This window comes from Melanaphis sacchari, unplaced genomic scaffold (genome assembly GCF_002803265.2).
Source record: "Melanaphis sacchari strain LSU unplaced genomic scaffold, SCAv2.0 Contig110_pilon_pilon, whole genome shotgun sequence".
In the NCBI taxonomy this organism is placed as follows: Eukaryota; Metazoa; Arthropoda; class Insecta; order Hemiptera; family Aphididae; genus Melanaphis; species Melanaphis sacchari.
The window spans coordinates 1169527-1189291 of NW_020270425.1; the positions used below are offsets into that span (position 1 = coordinate 1169527).

The window sequence follows — 19765 nt, forward strand, 5'->3', positions numbered from 1 at the left end:
CCTGCTCACATCCAATATCTTTCAATTCAGCTTGCTTACATCAGCTTGCTTACATCCATTGTCATTCAATTCGTCCTGCTCACATCCAATATCTTTCAATTCGGCTTGCTTACATCCAATGTCTTTTAATTCAGCCTGATTACATCCAATATCTTTCAATTCGGAAATTCTCATAATAAAATCATTACTTTGTTTTATTTCAGACATTAAGCTATTATTATAATTATTATTATTAGAAGTTAGAGATGGCAAAGAAGAGCTGCTCTTACTCATCAAAGAACAATTAGAAGAGTAAACGTTTTGTTTTGTTATTGGAGTATTACAACCAATTTCTAATTTTTGAACTTCTAATTCAGAGTCGTCACTAATGCAGATATTTTCAGAGTAGTTAGAGTTTAAGGAAAGTTCGTTTGCAGAATTATATGACAGATTTGTAATTGAATCATTAAGAACACTTGAGATATAGGAACTTGACACTTGATCATCTTCTAAAAATACAATATTACTTGGTTCCCTTGGTATGAAAATATTTTTCTAAAAAAACGAAAACAATTAAATATAATTCGTAAATTAAAATAAAGATTTGAACTTACCAAATGTTTTAATTTTAATGGATTGAAAATTGAATTTTGATAGTTTTTGTACTGCGGAATGTCTAAACAAAGCATGTATTTTTTTAATGTTGTGTTTAATTAATAATTTATAAGAATATAAATATTATTTAATTACCCTCAAAAATTTTTTTGGTGTGGACATTTTTCAATAACTTTTTTAATGGTATATTTAAATTATTAACTTTTAAGTTCACGGATAATACACCTGAATAAATATTATTTTCAAAAGATTGAGGAATAAAACGGAAACTCAATTCACCATACTGATTTTTTTTTAACAATATTGTAATTGCAGCTTTTAAATCGTCATCATTTAAACAAATATCTACTTTAATATAGTAGGTTGGAACTATAAGCTGCAAAAATTTGGATGGACATGTTCTCAACTGAATCATGTGTCCTTTGTCTGTATGTCTCTAAATATCAATTTAAAATATACAAAATTAATTAACAACAATTACTTAATTATTTAATGAACAATATATACAATACCTGAGAATCGATTAAATAAATTTCAGGGTATAATTTATCATTATGAAATTCGGATATAATACCGCGTGCCCATGGTTTTTTATCAACTTGAACAATAACTGCCTGTAAATAAAAAAAAAAATGTGTATTTAAATAATAGTAATTTGTTCGAATATTTAAATTTTTATATTGTTAAAACATTAAATAATAATATTGTAATTTAATTTAACAATTAAAGTTACTCCCCACAAAATAGTGGACAAATTTTCAGTGATTAAATGTTTACTATTCAGACATTACACAATAATAATATATCTATAAGTAGTAAGTATTAAGTAATTACTAACCTGTCCCGTTTCAATAATAGGATAGTCAAAATTTTCAAACCACTCACTACAGTCGTTAAATTTTAAAAGTTGTTTAAAATAGTTTTGAAAATATTTTGTTGAATGACTATTAAATTTTTCAACAACAATAAATATTCCTAGGTCTTTGTCAATTTGACTAATTATATTTATATCATACGTAGTGTTCAACTCCATTTCAGTGAATACAATTATTCAATTATTCTCAAAAATATAGAAACTGCAGTCCAAGATGACAAGACACACGTATACTTTTGAAATCTAGAACTGTGAACTTGATAGGCGATAGCAGTCTCCCAGTTTCTACTTTCTGTACTTCTGAAATTATTATTGTTTCTAGAAATTTAGCTTGAAGATAAAATAGGCAATTACAATTTTTATTTGATCACTTAGTTCACTAATCGTTTTGGTGCATAAATAAAAGAAATATGGTTAACGTTAAAATGTAGTATAAGACAAGTACATGGATATAGCTGGTAGTGGTAGTTTTCCCGATTTTGATAAGGACGAGATATCACAAAAATCAAATTTCGTGAAATCAGTAATGCCAATCATAACACAATAATAAATTTTCCCCACATTAAAATAATAATAAAAAAATCTACAGTATTTTCCAAAACCAAGTCGCATATTACAAAGTTGCTGAAAATTGAGATGAGTTTTTTTTTTTTTTTTTTGAGATTAATTCATTGAAATTTTGATTCTTTTTACTACTAACTACCATGGAGTGATGTTCACAGCTGTGAGCTACTGTAAAATATTAAATAATAGCAGTGCATTCTAGGCGGATTGTGGTGCGGAACAAGTTGACCCATGGAGACCATACGCTACCGTTAGAGCGCGGTTTTGAGCAAAAAACAGATTGTACTCTACCCTGTCATCACCGGGACCGATTTGTTATATATATATAACCGGACCGATGTATATTGAACGTGAGGACGCTCGCGATAGTTGACGTCAGCCCAGCCGTACGGCGACCTGCTTCGGCAGTGGATATATCGATTCGAAAATCGAGCTATTTAACAGAAAGTTAGTACATTGTACACAAACCCCCTACATCATTGCTCCAATGTGTGATCGGTTTAACACCCGGTCGACACAGGTAGCAGTTTAGACGTTCTTCGACTAATTGCATCCATACCCGTCCTCACCAAATTTTTGACCTTGTTGTCTGGGAATTTTTTTTTTTCCATTACCCAGTTATTTTCAATTGCCGATTTTAGTACTAAACAGTAATAAATTTATACTGCTAATATTGTATCGTTCAGAATGCATAATTTGTCCTCGATGCGGTCTGTTTAATTTGCAATAATACGGGTTTTTCCGTATTTAGTAAATGATCGTTAGGGAAACGCTTATTATCGAACATACAATAGTACAGCTCACATCACATCTTACATATTTATTATGTAAATAATTTAACAATGAATTTTTTTATGTTGATTTCAATTCCCCATTTACTTGAGAACCAACAAGTTACAAAATACAATTTTTTGTTAACAAGTTTAATATATTATTTTATACTTCAATAATATCAAACAAAGAATGATGTGTTAAACTTAATTATTACATTCATTATTTCGAATAATTAAAAACATTTTTTATCAATTTAGTTATTTGGTTAATAAAAATAAATTTTGGGCAACTATTTGACATTGTTAACATCTATGAATATATTAAATATATATATTCATAATCATATTATTTTATTGGAAGCAATGATAATAATAATAAATATTCGTTTAGTACCTAATTTATTAATATTATCAATATATTTTAACATATCTGCATTAGAAACCTAAACTAGAATCATGTAGCTACATGATATTAATTAATTTGTAAAGGCAGTATTTAACTACTATTTTCAAATTTAAATACAAACGCTTTTGCAAAGAAATATTTAAAAATTATTTTTCCATTTCATACAAACGAATATCTACCCTACGATGGCGTCGTTATAGTGGGTTGTGAATACCTATTGTGTTAAAACATTTCAGGGAGTGTACCCTCCCACAATGTAGTAACCAACAATGCAAAACCCAAGGTAATAGAACAAAATAAGAATTCCATAAATAATAGTACACAACCAAAATAAGCCGTCAAAAGTTTTTTATACTCAAATATAACAATTGTTATGCCCTACAAATGTGAATTTTACTTAGCAGCTGCCGAAGAGATTTATTCATGGGGTTTAGGAATGAGATTTTAACAAAAAGTAAGAAATAGTAATAATAATAATAATAATTCTTTGTGGAATAATCGATGCACGTAGAAAATTCGTGAAGGATCGAGAACAATGGAAATAACTTTGTTCATAAGATTTACCGAAAATTAAAAACATAATATGATGGATATAAAAACTAATATGAAAAACTTATAATCTTCAAATAAAGAGTGATTTTCTATCAAGTTATCAGTTCTTTCATAGACTTTATAATAATGAGTTTTTAAGAAAGTTATGACAATGATAAATATAAATATTTAAAAATGCTCAAACTCACTTAAAAATTAAAACATCGTAAACACCCAACAAGAAAACACGGATAATTATAAGTTTGATAATAGAACGATTCACTTTAATATCAAAATTAAAAACACACTATTAAAACTAGTGAACGAAAATTTACTAAGTAATACGTGTGTAAAACGGACACAACACATGTGGGTGCGACGTCCTCTTAAGTCTTAATAAGCACCGAATAGTTTTAACGTTTTATTAGTGTTAATAGTTATTCTATCCATGCAATTTACTTTATCTCTATGTCTGGCTATAGGCGATCATAATCAGCATTCAAAATAGACCTGAAACGATGTTGTGTGGTACGTTTAAATAACGCGTATTATAATATTATATTCACGAACTTTTTTATTTAGAACTTGGATAGATGTCTGTTATCAAAAATATTATTGCCGTTATATACGTACAATTATTAATTAAGATAGGTTTCACTGTATAATAATAATTCACATAACATAGATATCAATTTATATGAGAATAAAATTCACAAAAACCAAAGATGAAAATAACAATTAATATGAGTATGTGTATACGTCCGGTAGTCGATAATAAAATATATAAGCAGTTGATCCATATTAGTAGGTATATCAGAATAATATAATTATGCTTGCGGTGGCGCAATAGAGTACCTACAGAAGAAAATAAAATACATTGATAATTCAACATGGCCTAAATAATTATTTCAAAGACGGAGAACCGGTTAGAATGCATTCAAATACCAAAAATTATTTTCTATTTAACAATAACGATAAAAATATATAATATTTACTCCTGTCATACGGAATCTCTTTCGATTCAGTCGTCCCCGTCAATATGTCGCCGCTTAAGTACTTTTAACTTACATTTACCATGTACTTAAGTATTTATTTAGACACAGACAATTCAAAGAAACTAACAGTAGGTAGGTAGGTACATGAAAAAACCATTAGAATGGACGTGTTGTTTTTATAAGGAATCTTAAACTTTTTACAATGGTATTTGTAGATTAACTCCTATAACAAATGTAAAGGTAATTTCAATAAAAACATTCCGATCCGTAGTGGTTTTATGTTTTTATAACTTCCATAAAAAAAAAATAAAAAAATATTTATACTTAAAATCAATAATACATAGTGTACAGTCTATTACGCCGTGAAGGATTTTTATTTCATATTTATAAAAATGTATTAAACAATCATGGCTATGTCGCTGTTCATATAATTCAATTTTATATTGACGTATATCGTATAGAATAAAATATATATTTTTCCAATAATCCACCACGATTATTTTATTAATAACATCCAAATGATAAATACGAAGAATTTCTGGTTTTCCTTGTATGCACCGCGGCTACACCTAAGAGGTGTTCACTTGTACTTTTTATTATATTGACATTGTCCCGCTATCGAATGACTGTTCCTAGTGGCCTTGTATTATGATAAATGTAATAGTATTATAGTTACAATACTTTCAAATAAAAGTAAATTATAATAATTTTTATATAGTTTAAATTTATTAATACCACTTATTTATTATAGAAAATAATCAATAGTTCATTATTACTCATGAAGTCATGAATAAAACAACAACAAAAAAGACGATTTTCGTAAGTTCATTAAATAGTTATTGCCCATCTTATTTGTTTCGCTGGCATGGTACACTTTCTGTTAAGATTTAATTAATCATTAAAATATAATGATTTATAATTATTATTTATTATAATAGGATACTCTCTTAGAAGCAATTGAGAAAAAATAAACAATTCATAAAGCTTTGTATTTACTAAATTAATAGTTTATTATTAAATATACCGTTTTAATAACTCGATAATATACTTTCCAAGTATAATATATACATGTATATGTGTGTGTGTGTGTAAATATAATTTCATATAAGTCTAAACATAAAATAAATAAATAAATAACCGATTAGTAATTTACTTGGATATTTCGTATGTGAACCTATATGTTAATGTTTCTTTAAAACGTCTAGAAGAAAATTATTATAAATGTATGGATGAATGGGCCATATTTATGTGGCGCCAGACTGGCGGTCTCAATGCGCCGAAGGTTATCATGATGCTTTGTAATACTGTAGGTAATGCGTTTTTAATATAAATATCGGCACCGGCGTATAATTTAATCGTTTATCTTTTCGGCGCCAGTACTTATGAGCAAGATTTTGAACCTGACCCTCCGTGTGTGTATATTTCTTAGTCTTAAAAAATGACTATACCTGCATCTATGATCATTAATTACGGTTGTTACGAACATTCCATGGGTGTTTATAACTATGCTAGATTTGAGTTATAATTGTTGGAAGACGACTTTAGTTAGTAATTTTAATAATAATTTCAGTATATTTAAAACTAATATATATGTAAAACGATCTAATAAATATATTATATTTATGTTGGCTGTTGCGTCATGTCATATCTGATCATTGCATTGTGATTTATGATCACTCTGCAAGTGTTTTATACATACAATTTAACATAGTTAAAACAAGACTATAGTCTTACCAATATTGTTATCAGCCATATCAATCAATAATGGAAAAATTTATTTTACACATATTCATGAAATAATTAAGGAAAAAAAACTTAAATAATCTAAAGATATTAGTTAACCAGATTTAGATATAGTACTCATAGGCGTAACTAGACCTTAAAGTTGGGGGGTTTCAGCCCTAGAATTTTTATTATAAGTAAATTAGTGGGAGGCTCTGCCCCCCCATGACCCCCAAACACCTTACATTCATTGATTATACCTGTAATATGAATGTAAATTAATATTTAATTATAAAACAAATTATAAACCAAGTGGTATTGAGGTTAAATATTTATATATTAACATATTATTAAGTATTATTTTAGATATAAAGAATTTAATGATTAGTAGGGAGTATTTGTGTAGTAAAAATTACACAACATGATACGTCTTACACAGGATCATTACATACAATAATATAGTTTAAACTAATATTTTTCCAAGATATTAATAAAAAAAATAAAACGATATTTTAAATTTAAATTTAATAATGTTACTATTATTGGCGGGAGTGTAGGACTAGGAATTATGACAGGGGGGGCTAAACTTTATGTTGGGGGACTTAACCCCCCCAAGTCCCCCCTAGTACGCCTTGATAGTACTATATTATATATAATAATTTTGTTACATAATTTGATTATAACACTTAACTTTATATACCAAGCGTGTTGAAGTCAAATGCATTTAAGTATTTGAATTTTGAAGTGTAAGCTATTTGCTGGGTACCTACACATTTTATCATACACAGCTACATATTCTCTACTAATTTCCAAATCGTATAATAATTGCATTATAATTTCCGAAGATTTTGAATTCGTATGATATTTGTCTTAAAACCTGAGCATAGCATACTGAAATGTATATACTGTAAATCATAAAATATTATATTAGGTGGGTACATTTTTATTTCTGAGTGAATCCTATTCAAAGATTATTTGAACAATATACACTATCCCGAATTCATCAAACGTTTTTGTTGGAAATTTTCATGAATACAATACTTAATATTTTATTTAATAAATATAAAGGTTCGTAGTATAATGCGTTTCCGACAATAGAATCGTATATAATTCATTATATCACCCCGAAAAACGTTTTCAAAAATACATAAATATAACTTATTGTGTAAAACCGAAAACTTAATCGCTCTGAGAAGCTATTCAAAAATGTATACGAATAAAATCCATTAAATTTAGTATACATTAAATACACATTTAAAATGTATGGAATTGCATGCCCATAGTAGAAATGGAAAGTAGGTAGGAACCTTCCTTTCTTGTAAGACTTTTCGTCAGCTGATTGGCCTAATCAATCCCCACTACTAAATCATCTCAATTTATAACGATCATTATTCAAAGAAGTATGTATAACCTGGTGTGCCATACCTCAAACGATCACAGTTTAGTTCACTTTCAGTCTTAGCACAACCATCGACTTTTCTGCTCTTCTATCAAATACACCGAACTAACATCATCAATAATAGCGTTCACGGAACTCTTCTCTTCACAAGTATAACCTATATATGTTAATTATTATCAACATATTACTTAATGTTAAGTTTTTTTTAACATTATACAAAAATAAATCTAGTATTCTTAGATGGGTTAGTTAGGTATATCAATAGGGGTAATGTACATTTTTGAAAAAAAATGTTAAGAATATTAAAAGGATTATTTAGATTGTATTTATAGCTGATCACATATCATTTATTAATATTTAATAATAAAGATTTCAATAATACATTTTTCAATAAAAAATCTAAAAGTAGACATTTAAATCAAATGTTAATATAACATGTTTTAAGCATTTTTTGTACAATACACGATCTAGACCTGCGTTAGATATTTGCTTTTATTCGATATTGGTTCAAATTTTGGTTTAATCCTCCTTTAAAATTTGTTATTATTTAATACAAAATTAATAAATGGTCTATTTTTTAATCTAGTTGACTAAAAGATTCAGAGATATCAAAAATGACATTTTGAATTTGATAAATTTTACGTCACTTTTTTTTTGTATCTTATTAGTTTATTTCGTTATTAATAAATTTAAAAAAAATTAAACGTTATAATGTTTTGTTTGTTTCAGATAAAAATGAAGTTATACATTATCGCTATTCTCATGGTTGAAATTGTTGTGGGGACATCTGTATTCAACAACGAATATTATATGAATAAAATTGAACAATTTTGCGGTCAACGTTTAATCAATGAGCTGAACATTCTGTGCATGAGTAGATACACCGAAACCACAGGTGAATATAATCTCTCTATAGAATATAATTATAAATTTCTATGATGATAATATGAACTATAGGATAACTAGAATCTTGAAAATTCACAAACAATATTATGTATTAAGTTTAAAAATTTAAATTCTTTAAATAAAGAATCGTAATTTATGGATTATAAGGCAATCTATAATGTATTATATTATTTACATAGGTTTATTAAATAACTAAATATATTGTGATTTATGATTTACCTGCATTTTCAGCTAGTAAAAGTCAAAGGCCAGAAAAGAGAATCGTCGATGTGTGTTGCAGTAAACCATGTTCAAGAAATTACATGAAAACAAATTTCTGTCTTCCCGAAACCGAAGAGTAAGTAATTTGTAACTAAACTTAATATTATAGTGATCGTATAATAAATGATTATCATTAGATATTTATAATTTGGAACTTAAATCAATTATTTAATAAAACTAACATATAATTTGAAATTACCTTAATTATTAAAAAAAAATTATTTAAAAAAAAAAATCGTTAAATATTTTTGAAAATTTGAATTTATAATTAGAATAATAACTCACGAATGTTAATGAGTTAACTTTATAAGACTTATAAGTAGTAAAATTTTTAATAATAAAATCTTAACGATTATAAAATAATCAAATAAGAGTTTAATGCTTTTCAAATTATTAATTTGATTTTTTTCAGCAATTAATATATTTATTTTTTATAAATTGCAGATCGATAATAATAGATTCACCAATAGTAAGTCCTATAGAGGAAGTTGATTACATTGGTTATTATTTTGAACTTCGTAAGTATCTACTTAAAATCCGTCATTGTTGGAGCATTCTATTATAATATATATATTAACAGCTTAGTAGTTAATTTTTAATAATATAAATAATCGTATTTTGAAAAAATTTTAAATGTCGACCCTTTATTCTAAATGATATATGTTAATATCAATATCAGTAAATATAACTTAAAAAATAACAACTAAGAATGTATGAATTGAAATTTAACTACCATCTAGTGAAATTGAAATATGTAAGCTGCTGCTTTAGTTGTGTAATCTTTAAAACTTCATGTTATTTATGTAATTTGTTTTCAAATAATTTAAATTAAAGTTCTAGCAATGAATACACCTTGACCTTTATCTAATTTCACAAAGTTGAAAGTCTTCAATAATTTTTATCATTGTTTACAGTTGGACGTGTATTAGAACCGAACAACAAGGATTAACCAACTAGTATACCTATTTATCGTCTACACCAAATTATAAATGAATATTTTAAATTGTTTTAACATTATGTAACTGTAGTATCAATGATTTAATGTATTTATATTTTTTAATAACAATAATATAATAATTTTAATTATACAATAATATATTCCATTAAAACATTTCTATTGAGTTATTTTTTAATTAATTATTTTATACTGCTGGTTATACATTATTATGAAATAATATTGTTTAATGTGTATTAAGGTAAGAATTTAAATTACTAAAGTTATATATATATATTATTATAGAGCATTGCATAAAGACTATAAAATGATTTCTACAATAATATATTCGTATACAAGTATATTTTCTTCAGCAGGAAAAAAAGTTAAATCCAAAATATTGGTTAGTTATGTGCATAACAATTATCTGTATTATTTATTTACTTAAAATATTTAATAATGTTCACAATATTATATTATATTCATTGATGTTTTATTACATTCAAGTATTTATATAACTGCATAAAAGTAAAGTATGAGTACTGTAAGTATTTTAAAGCAAATTTGTTCCCATCCATGACACAATTACTTAAAGTTTTATTCATTAAAACTCAAATATCTGATGGCAGTATAATTTCATATGGGAAATAAATGAAAATTGAAATAGAAGGAAATAAATAAATAATGTTTAAAAAATTTTAATTATTTAATAACAGTGTTTATGGTTTATACAAATTGTATTACGAATAATTATAAAACTAACTGCAGAAATGAACGATTATTAGTTTCTAAAATATTTTGTCGATTCTGAGATGAAGTAAAAGGGTATTTTTAAATTGAAACTTAAAATATTAAACATTATTTGATATTTTTGATATTTGCATAATAACTACTATAGACTATGATTTATGCTATAACAATAAATAAAGATTACCTTATGGTAATTTAGTTAGTGGGTAGCAGATGGCGAAGAAAATTATTTAATACCATTTAAATAAGGTTATATAATTGTTTTATTTGTTTTAATGAATAAAATACATAATGTGTATATATGAAGTGCGCTGAACTTGTTGTACAAGCGCTGAAATTTCATATAGAACCTGTTAACCACAGTTAATTTCCAATGTTTTAGAATTATTCTAAAACATTAAAAATTAACTTATTACATGTTTCATCTAATAGCAAATTATTTATCGATACAAAATATTCAATAACATTCTCTAACTTATTGAAATAAGAATGAATTTCATTGAGTATATTTAAAAATATTAAACCACTTCATTTCCATGATTACAAATGACATAACTATTAACACTATTTCAAAAAAATTGCTGATTACATACAATCTATAGATGCATAGCAATACGTTTATTGTATTCACTTTTACTATAAAAGGTTACCACCTATCCAAAATTGTATTATATTTTATTTTTAACTAACGTGTAAGGGACTTTGCTGATAAATAAAATTTTACAAATAAGATGCCTTTATAAAGAGTAGAACTCACAATGTGACCTTAAATTATTAAGACATTTTTACATTAAGCTGCTATCATCAAATGCATTTTAAATACAGATAATTTTACATTTAAACAAATACTAGTTTTATCTTTTTTGTTACCTACTTATTAAGTGGGTTTTTTTTACACTTTTATGATGGTAAACGTTTTATTATTTTGAAGGTGTACAATGTACATATCCAATGAATTAAACAACATCATATATTATTTATCCAGACAAAATATTTCTTTAATAATATGATTAAATTTTCAGCTTGGTGCATAGTTAAGTAATTATTATTTATTTTTTATAGTTATATTTAAAAACACTGCATTTGATTCTACGTGTACTGTAAAAAAATATTCTTAAAAACTAAACTATTTTTAAAATCATTTTGGATTCCTAATATATTGCCAACTACTACATAAAATGTTTTCACTGTACCAATGTCTATAGATTCATCTGTTAGAATACTAAGTTTAATTTTCTTCAGTTGCTCAGCTAGATTCTTCAAATAATGAACTGATTACATATGTAATAATTGCTGTTGTTTTAGTTATTTTGAGATTAATTTCTTGGGCAATTTTTAAATCTGGAAATATTTCTTTGAGCCGGTCGGATAAATAACCTATTGCCATAAATAAAACATTCTGTTTTGGTATGAATGAAGAAAGTTATTTGTCAGTCTGAGGAATAACAATATTCAAATTTGATGGTTCCTTTTTGAAGATTGTCGTTATTGGTTTATTTGTCTGCTAACAATTTTGTAAACCTTTATATCTTTACCATACAGTTAAATGTCTGTTAATTTGATAACCATTATAACAATTTATGTATTTCACTTAGATTTATAAAAATCTGTTTCTGTTGGAGTCAACTATAATTTTAGTTCTTGGATTTTTGACCACTCTGATCTAAAATTTTGCGCTTTATGTATATAACTTATCGCTACTGGTATAATAATGTGGATTATCTACATTGCTTTCGCTGGTCTGGTGCATAATAAAATATTAATAAAAACTATAGTTAATAAGTAAGTAAAAGTCCATAACATAACAAAGTGTTAATTATCTCAATTATCATAAAAAAACAACATTCAGATTTTGATTTATTATCACTGTGAATTACTAAGTTTAACCAAATGACCATGAAAAACTGATAATAAATCCAAGTTTTAAACTTCCTTGGTGATTAAATCATAGAACAAGGGATGAACAATGTAGTTTTTATTATCATAAAACAAAATTTTTATCTCCAATATAATTTTATTAACATTTATAGTACACAATTAAAAATCTGTGAAATTAATTATTAATGGTACAAAATATCTGTTGTAATGATTCTTTCATTTTAAATATACAAAGTATAAAATGTATTGATTATTAAGTTTTGACAGTTATATTAATAAGAAATTGTTAAATTGTTTAATTATTGTATTTTAGGTGTACGAGAACAAAGTGTCTGTGTTCAATTATAGTATAAATACTGGAGTTTATGTGCATCTGGCATCACTACTCGGCGTTTATGACGTTCTTTTTTTATATGTTGGTCATACAAGGATTTTGTGAAAAGTGATGTGATATATAGAAGACTTGTTAATGATTGGTACTCAAAGTCATATCAGATAAATTACCAAGCATTTATAGTTATAAAAAATCAAAAGAACATATTATTCGCCTGAATTAGTACTTAGTTTAGTAAGTGTCCTATGAGAATACCAGCCACATTAGAAAAAATATATTGTCGAAAGAGCAACTGTTGCCTGCGTGTTTTTTCAGGAATGATCCAGCAACGATACATGATATACTATGCAAGGCATATTGATGTTCTGTACACCAGTGTCTATAGTGGGACCTGAGACGGTTTACAAGTGTGCCGTCATTAAAGCCACTTATATCACCGATGCGCCACAGTATCGCGCCTGGGAATTATCAAACGTCAACATCATACAAGGTGTTATCATCAAGTTGGAATTCAATTAGTCTCTAATATTAAGTTAATTTTAAGTAGTATTTTTGTACATGTCGGTGTGTGTTTGTACATAAGTGTCATTTCCATTTATCAGATTCAAAAAATGTAACCATGCAAAATTATGATTATCAGTCTTACAAGCTGATTCTTTTGAGTTAGTGTCAGTGTGACTCAGCTGTTTAATCATTTCTCATTTCTTATGTAACTTTTCTTACATAGCGCACAAATCATTATATTGCTTAATTTAGATAATCGTTGAATTTTTCTCCATCGGTTTTCGCTGAATTGCCACCGGTCTATTTATACATTATCACTGGATAAAACACCAATGTTTTTTTTATTATTATTATTTGATTATCTTTCAAAAACTTAACTCATATTGCATTAAGGTTGGTAGATCAGGAGTCAGGCTCATAGAATAATTCAGATATCAATGGTACACACACTGATGTTTAAATTTTAGATGTCCATAAGCTGTATCTAGTATTTATTGTAGTGAATGCACATCATTTAAGTAATAGGTAGATGGATATATGTACTTTTGAACACACACAACCCATGTATGTATTAAGAGGTATCCGATAAACGCAATAAGATGTATCCCAAAAACTAGGAAATAATCATACCACTAGTTGATGTTTAAAGTAAAAATCATTTTTTTAATACAATAATTTAATATTTTTAAATAAAACAACTACCAGTACACAAGGAAACTCATATCAAATAAAATACTCCATTTCACTTAAAACAATTTAAAACTTATACCATTAGACTAGCAAAGAATCCTATAGTAAAAAAATTATTTGCATAATACACATTAAATTTAAAAATTACATACATCTAACTTAAAACTTAATTTTATATCATAGTAATAGCAAATATTCATAATTTAAATTTTTGAATGTTTATGAAACTATGAGTTTTGATTTAACTTAAAAACATGTTTTATTATAAATAATAATTTAATTTGAGATTTAACATAAATTAAAAAACCAAATTTGATGTTATAATCATAACAAATAAGTTCAAATCAAAACCAAAAAAAAAATTCAGTATTGAATGTAAACTTATCAAAACATACTCTGTTTCAACTAATAAGTTTATTTGAGATTATTTTTAAACTAAAAACCTATTTTAATACCATAATCATTGCAAATATTTAAAATATTAATTTTTAATTGTTAATAATACAGAAGTTTTGATTTCACAAAGTTCAAACCACTACAATTAGGTTCAGTATATAATATTAACTAAAAAATATATTCTATTATATCAATTGAGTTACTTTGAAATTTTGTTAAAACTAAAACACTTAATCTAACCTATCACCGGTACATACACTCATATTTAGTTTAGATGTCCATAAGCTGTATTTAAAATTAATTGTAGTGAATGCACATCATTTATATAATAGGTAGATGAATAGATGTGCTTTTAAACGCACAACCCATATATGTATTATTAGGTATCCAGCAATTATGATGAGAATTAAACCATCCACTAGAAAATAACCATACTATTAGTTGGTGCTTACTGCTTAACATAAAAGTCATTTTTTTAATACAATAGTTAAATATTTTTAAATTAAATAACAACAACTAATACACAAGGAAACTCATATTAAATAAAATATTTCATTTTACTTAGAACAATTTAAAACTTATACCATTAGATTGGCAAGAACCAATAAGAAAAAATGTCTTTACATAATATACATTAAATTAATATAATCCATTTGATAAATGAAAGAATATTCATATATCATAATCATTATAGAAGCAGATATTCAAAATTCAAATTTTCAGATGTTAATCAAATTTTAGTTTTGAATCACAACATTCTAACTATTCCCATTAGATTCATTGTAAAATTTAAACTTGAAAACATGTTCTATTATATGTACTAAATTAATTTAGAACTTTGTTTAAATTGAAAAATATAATTTTATATCATACTCATACCAAATATTCAAAAAATCAAATTTTCAAATGTTAATCAATCTTAGAGTTTTGATATTTTATTTAAAATACAAAACATAATTTTTGGAGAATTTGGACTATAAAATCTCCATGTTTTCATATGAGCATCTCTACTGTAAGATTCTCATTTTAAAAAATTATATTCAGCAAACTAAGTGATGATGCTACAACTTTCCTCAATGTCTAGGCTTATAACATTTTGTATTAATTCTAATAAGTAACAACAAAATTTAAACTGATAAACTTTAATTGATTGAAGCAATAGACACAGCTCAACAATGACACACACTCGGTAACCCAGCATACACACCTATATAGACCTAACCTAACCTATTGTTATGTAATATTTATTATACAACAATTATTACTTGGCTAATACTCATTACATGGTTTGCCAATAAATAATATACTTTAATCATCTCTTATAATTATTATAACAATAAAGAAAGTGATAACTGATAATGTAATTCCTTACATAAATTGAACAAAATACCAAATATGTAATTATAATTTTTGTAAACAAAAAATAATAACAAAATTATGGAAATAAAAAATATCAAGATACATTATAATTTAATAATAAAAATTGTATGAACAAGTATTATAATATCTGATATATCATTGTATTAATTTATTTTTACAATTTTATTCATAACCGTTATAAAATATGTATACTATTGTTTTAACAATTTTAAATTATTCCAATATATAAGAGTTTTTTTTCTATCACTTTTTAGTAATGCATTGAGTAAATATATTTGCCTTACAATCACTTTTGATGATTTTTAGAAGTAAATTGTTTACTTTTTTCTGAAATTATTATGAATATATTGTCTGTTTCAGGATTACTCAAAACATACAAAAATGTTGAATAAGAAGATAGTAATTTATATCATTTATACAGAAGTGAATAATGTAAAGTCACACTGAAAAAGACTACTTAGTACCTACTATACTAAAACAATTTAAATTTTGATGCTTATAGTAACTTAGCATGAGTTGATAAATATTAACTTACTTTTCCTATGCTCACAAGTATATAAAAATTTAAACTGAATATTTTACTATCATATTAAGTAATAATAAATTATTTTTATGTTTTCATTTACTTTGTAGGTATAGCTTGTAAAAATGTATTCTTTTTTAAATTGTATAACAAGTAGACATTGCAATACATTAGTTATTAAATGAAAGTGAAAGCCTTTACGTTTATGGTGATTGATAATAGAAAAAATGTTTTGTACAAAACAGATTGTTATTACATTATTAAAATACTTACTAAAGTGTTAAAGCACTTCATCATTGAATAGTCTGTCTTATTGAATACAAAAATTGTAACAAAATTAATTTAAATTACTTTTACTGTGGTATATGGGTATTAAAATAAACAAGAAATTTAAATTATTAATGTGTAAAAACATAATCTGTTCAATTCATATTATATTGTTGTAGAAGTATTGATAAAGTATTAGTTGTACATTTCTTCTTAAACATGCACAAAAAATGAGTTAAAATATAATAACAATACATGTAGGCTAAAATTCAAAAATTGATCTATTAGTAAGTGAGTTGGAGGTTTTTATTTTCCCAAGACAAAAATCTTTCAAGGATAAAATATATTTTAAATATTATGTTACAGTTATTTTACAATGGATACTTAAATTTGGTATAATGGTATATGATATATAAGTATCAATAACTATGAATAAAATATTCATCTAAGTATATACTTTTTCAAGTCATGTGTACAAATTACAAGCATTAATTTATGACTAAAAGTGTGTGTGTTATTGATGGGAGTGTAGATAACCTCCAGTGTTGTAACTTCTTTTTTCTGGTAGCCATCACAGTAAAAAAGTTAAAACTCACAAGTCCGTTGACTTTGACTAATGAAAATATTAATATAATTGTATCACTGTTTTCATATTTTGTGTTTTGCTTAACAAAAGGTTAATGTAGATAATACACGCTTCCGAAATCCTTTTTTGCATACACCTTTTTATACAATACGGATGATGTTCACGGTTGTGATCCGTTACAAAAAAATTCGATAATAGCAGTGCATTCTAGGCGGATTGTGGTGCGGAACGAGTTGACCCATGGAGACCATACGCTACCGTTAGAGCGCGGTTTTGAGCAAAAAACAGATTGTACTCTACCCTGTCATCACCGGGACCGATTTGTTATATATATATAACCGGACCGATGTCTATTGAACGTGAGGACGCTCGCGATAGTTGACGTCAGCCCAGCCGTACGGCGACCTGCTTCGGCAGTGTATATCCAAAATGGTGAAAGTAATCATATTCAATGAAATTTAATATTAATTTGCCTTCTTACATCATTGCTCCAATGTGTGATCGGTTTAATACCCGATCGACACAGGCAGCAGTTTAGACGTTCCTTAACTAATTGCATCCATACCCGTCCTCACCAAATTTTTGACCTTGTTGTCGGGAATTTTTTTTTCCACTTCTCAGTTATTTACAGATACATATTGTAGTATTATGTATTAATACTACTGATAATATTTTATAGTTAAAAATGTACCATTTTCCATTAATTCGTTCTGTTTAATTTGCAAGAGTACGATTTTTTCATGTTATTTTATGATAGTTAAAGAGACACTTATTGTCGAAAACATATTAGTACAGCACAAATCGTATCACGCATATTTATTTTGAAAATATTTTAACAATAACTATGAATTTATTTTTTTTTTTTTTTACGATAAATTCGTTGGATGTTAATTTTAGTTTCCCAACATATTACAAAATATAATTTTCTTGTCGTCATGTAGTTGATCATGAAAAAATATTTGTTAATATATTTTTATATTTTGTATACTTATGGCTTTATGAGTTAACTATAAAAAATGTGATATTTTCGCCCTTCACAAACAGTGAATTATCATGTACTTGTTCGACATTTCAATAAAACCATTTTTGCATTATATAATTGTGATTTTTTTCTGCATTGTCAACGTCGCGTTATTTATAAAGTTTAGGAATGTTTAACAAAAAGCAATAGGTAGTTCACACAGGGATTATTGATTCTTGAAGAACATTTGATATTTCGGTGACAATCAAGGCACTAAATGCTAATACTGTTTAAAAAATTCAACAAAAATCGTAAATTACAAAACGTTGAATATAAAAACTAAAATAAAGAACTCTTACAATTTAAATAGTTAGATTATTTTTATTTTTCTATAAAACGAATTCTTCCATGGAATTAGCCAATTTTGGCTATCCAGTTTTTTCCTATAACCTAATTTGATAATATTTGAGCTAATTAAAATTATACTGTCCAGTTATATTAAATCCTTTATAATTTTTTAAAAATAAATAAATAAATAGTTAGCTTTAAAATTCTTTTGACACCAAGTAATTAGTTAAAATTTGATAAAAAGATAAGTATGACTAACAGTACTTAATATCATTCCCAATTTCAAAAATTTATAAAACTACCCCTATTACTATGAAACAATACTTATATTAATAATGATATGTAAATTGTTAACTTTCTTATGCATTACAACATAAATTAATTTTCTGCGAATAACCGTATATTAATAGAATGTATATACACGAATATAATTATATATAATATTTTTAATTATTTATTCTTTGCAAAACCTTGACTGCTGAGAATCGTACCATAACTCAGCGTTTATAATTGAAGATACTAATTTTTCGTTTATCTATGGTAGTGAGATGATGAGACGTAAGTATAGAAAAAGACAAATTATCGCATAGGAATTTAACATTGCATTCCCTAAAACACAAGTTTTAGTTGGTGTTTAAATATCTGAAAATCTTCGAAATAGCATCATCAAATTAATGGTACGTGTCTTTATGTGACTAATCAAAAATTCAAAAAACCGACAACTACTAACCTGGATGTCCAGCTGTGTTCAAATGTAACAAAGACTATATTGAAAATAAGTATTGAGTTTCAGAACCAACTCAGAATTATTTAATCTGTTTCAGTACCTAAGTCCACTTCATAAATATTATAAAAAAATGTAATTTATAATACTTTATGCTTATAACTAATAAATTAATTTAAAATCAACTTCGTAAGAAAATGAAATAACCATATCATTATCAACTATCATATTATTACCAAACTAAGTTTTCGACTAAAAACACCTGTTGTCTGTTTTTAAATTATTTATACAATATTTTTCATCAGAAGAAGACAAGTATTGATAACAGTAACAAAAACACACATTGTTAGATGTTGTATTAAATAATTTACCCCTTGGTCAATATTAATTAAATCAGATAATTACATAGTATTTAACTAGATGGAAAAAATAAAATAGATATTAATACATTATATACAGAAGCTA

At 25.8% G+C, this 19765-nt stretch overlaps 2 protein-coding genes and 1 long non-coding RNA gene across 3 annotated transcripts; 2 read left to right on the plus strand and 1 right to left on the minus strand.

Annotated features, from left to right (window-relative positions):
• Positions 1 to 21: 21 nt before the first annotated feature.
• On the minus strand, positions 22 to 1762 carry LOC112603757. The gene is made up of 5 exons (XM_025352485.1): positions 1433 to 1762; positions 1107 to 1208; positions 730 to 1030; positions 594 to 655; positions 22 to 534 (listed from the first exon to the last, which is right to left on the minus strand). The coding sequence occupies exons 1-5, from the start codon at positions 1625 to 1627 to the stop codon at positions 22 to 24; spliced, it is 1173 nt and encodes a 390-aa protein (XP_025208270.1). The 5' UTR covers positions 1628 to 1762.
• Positions 1763 to 7927: 6165 nt separating this feature from the next.
• Positions 7928 to 9997, plus strand: LOC112603764. The gene is made up of 5 exons (XM_025352499.1): positions 7928 to 8008; positions 8588 to 8753; positions 8996 to 9101; positions 9470 to 9543; positions 9940 to 9997. The coding sequence occupies exons 2-5, from the start codon at positions 8594 to 8596 to the stop codon at positions 9972 to 9974; spliced, it is 375 nt and encodes a 124-aa protein (XP_025208284.1). The 5' UTR covers positions 7928 to 8008; positions 8588 to 8593; the 3' UTR covers positions 9975 to 9997.
• Positions 9998 to 12731: 2734 nt separating this feature from the next.
• LOC112603765 lies at positions 12732 to 16454 on the plus strand. The gene is made up of 3 exons (XR_003115176.1): positions 12732 to 12830; positions 12901 to 13411; positions 16252 to 16454. It is a non-coding gene; the product is annotated as an uncharacterized LOC112603765 (long non-coding RNA).
• Positions 16455 to 19765: the final 3311 nt, after the last annotated feature.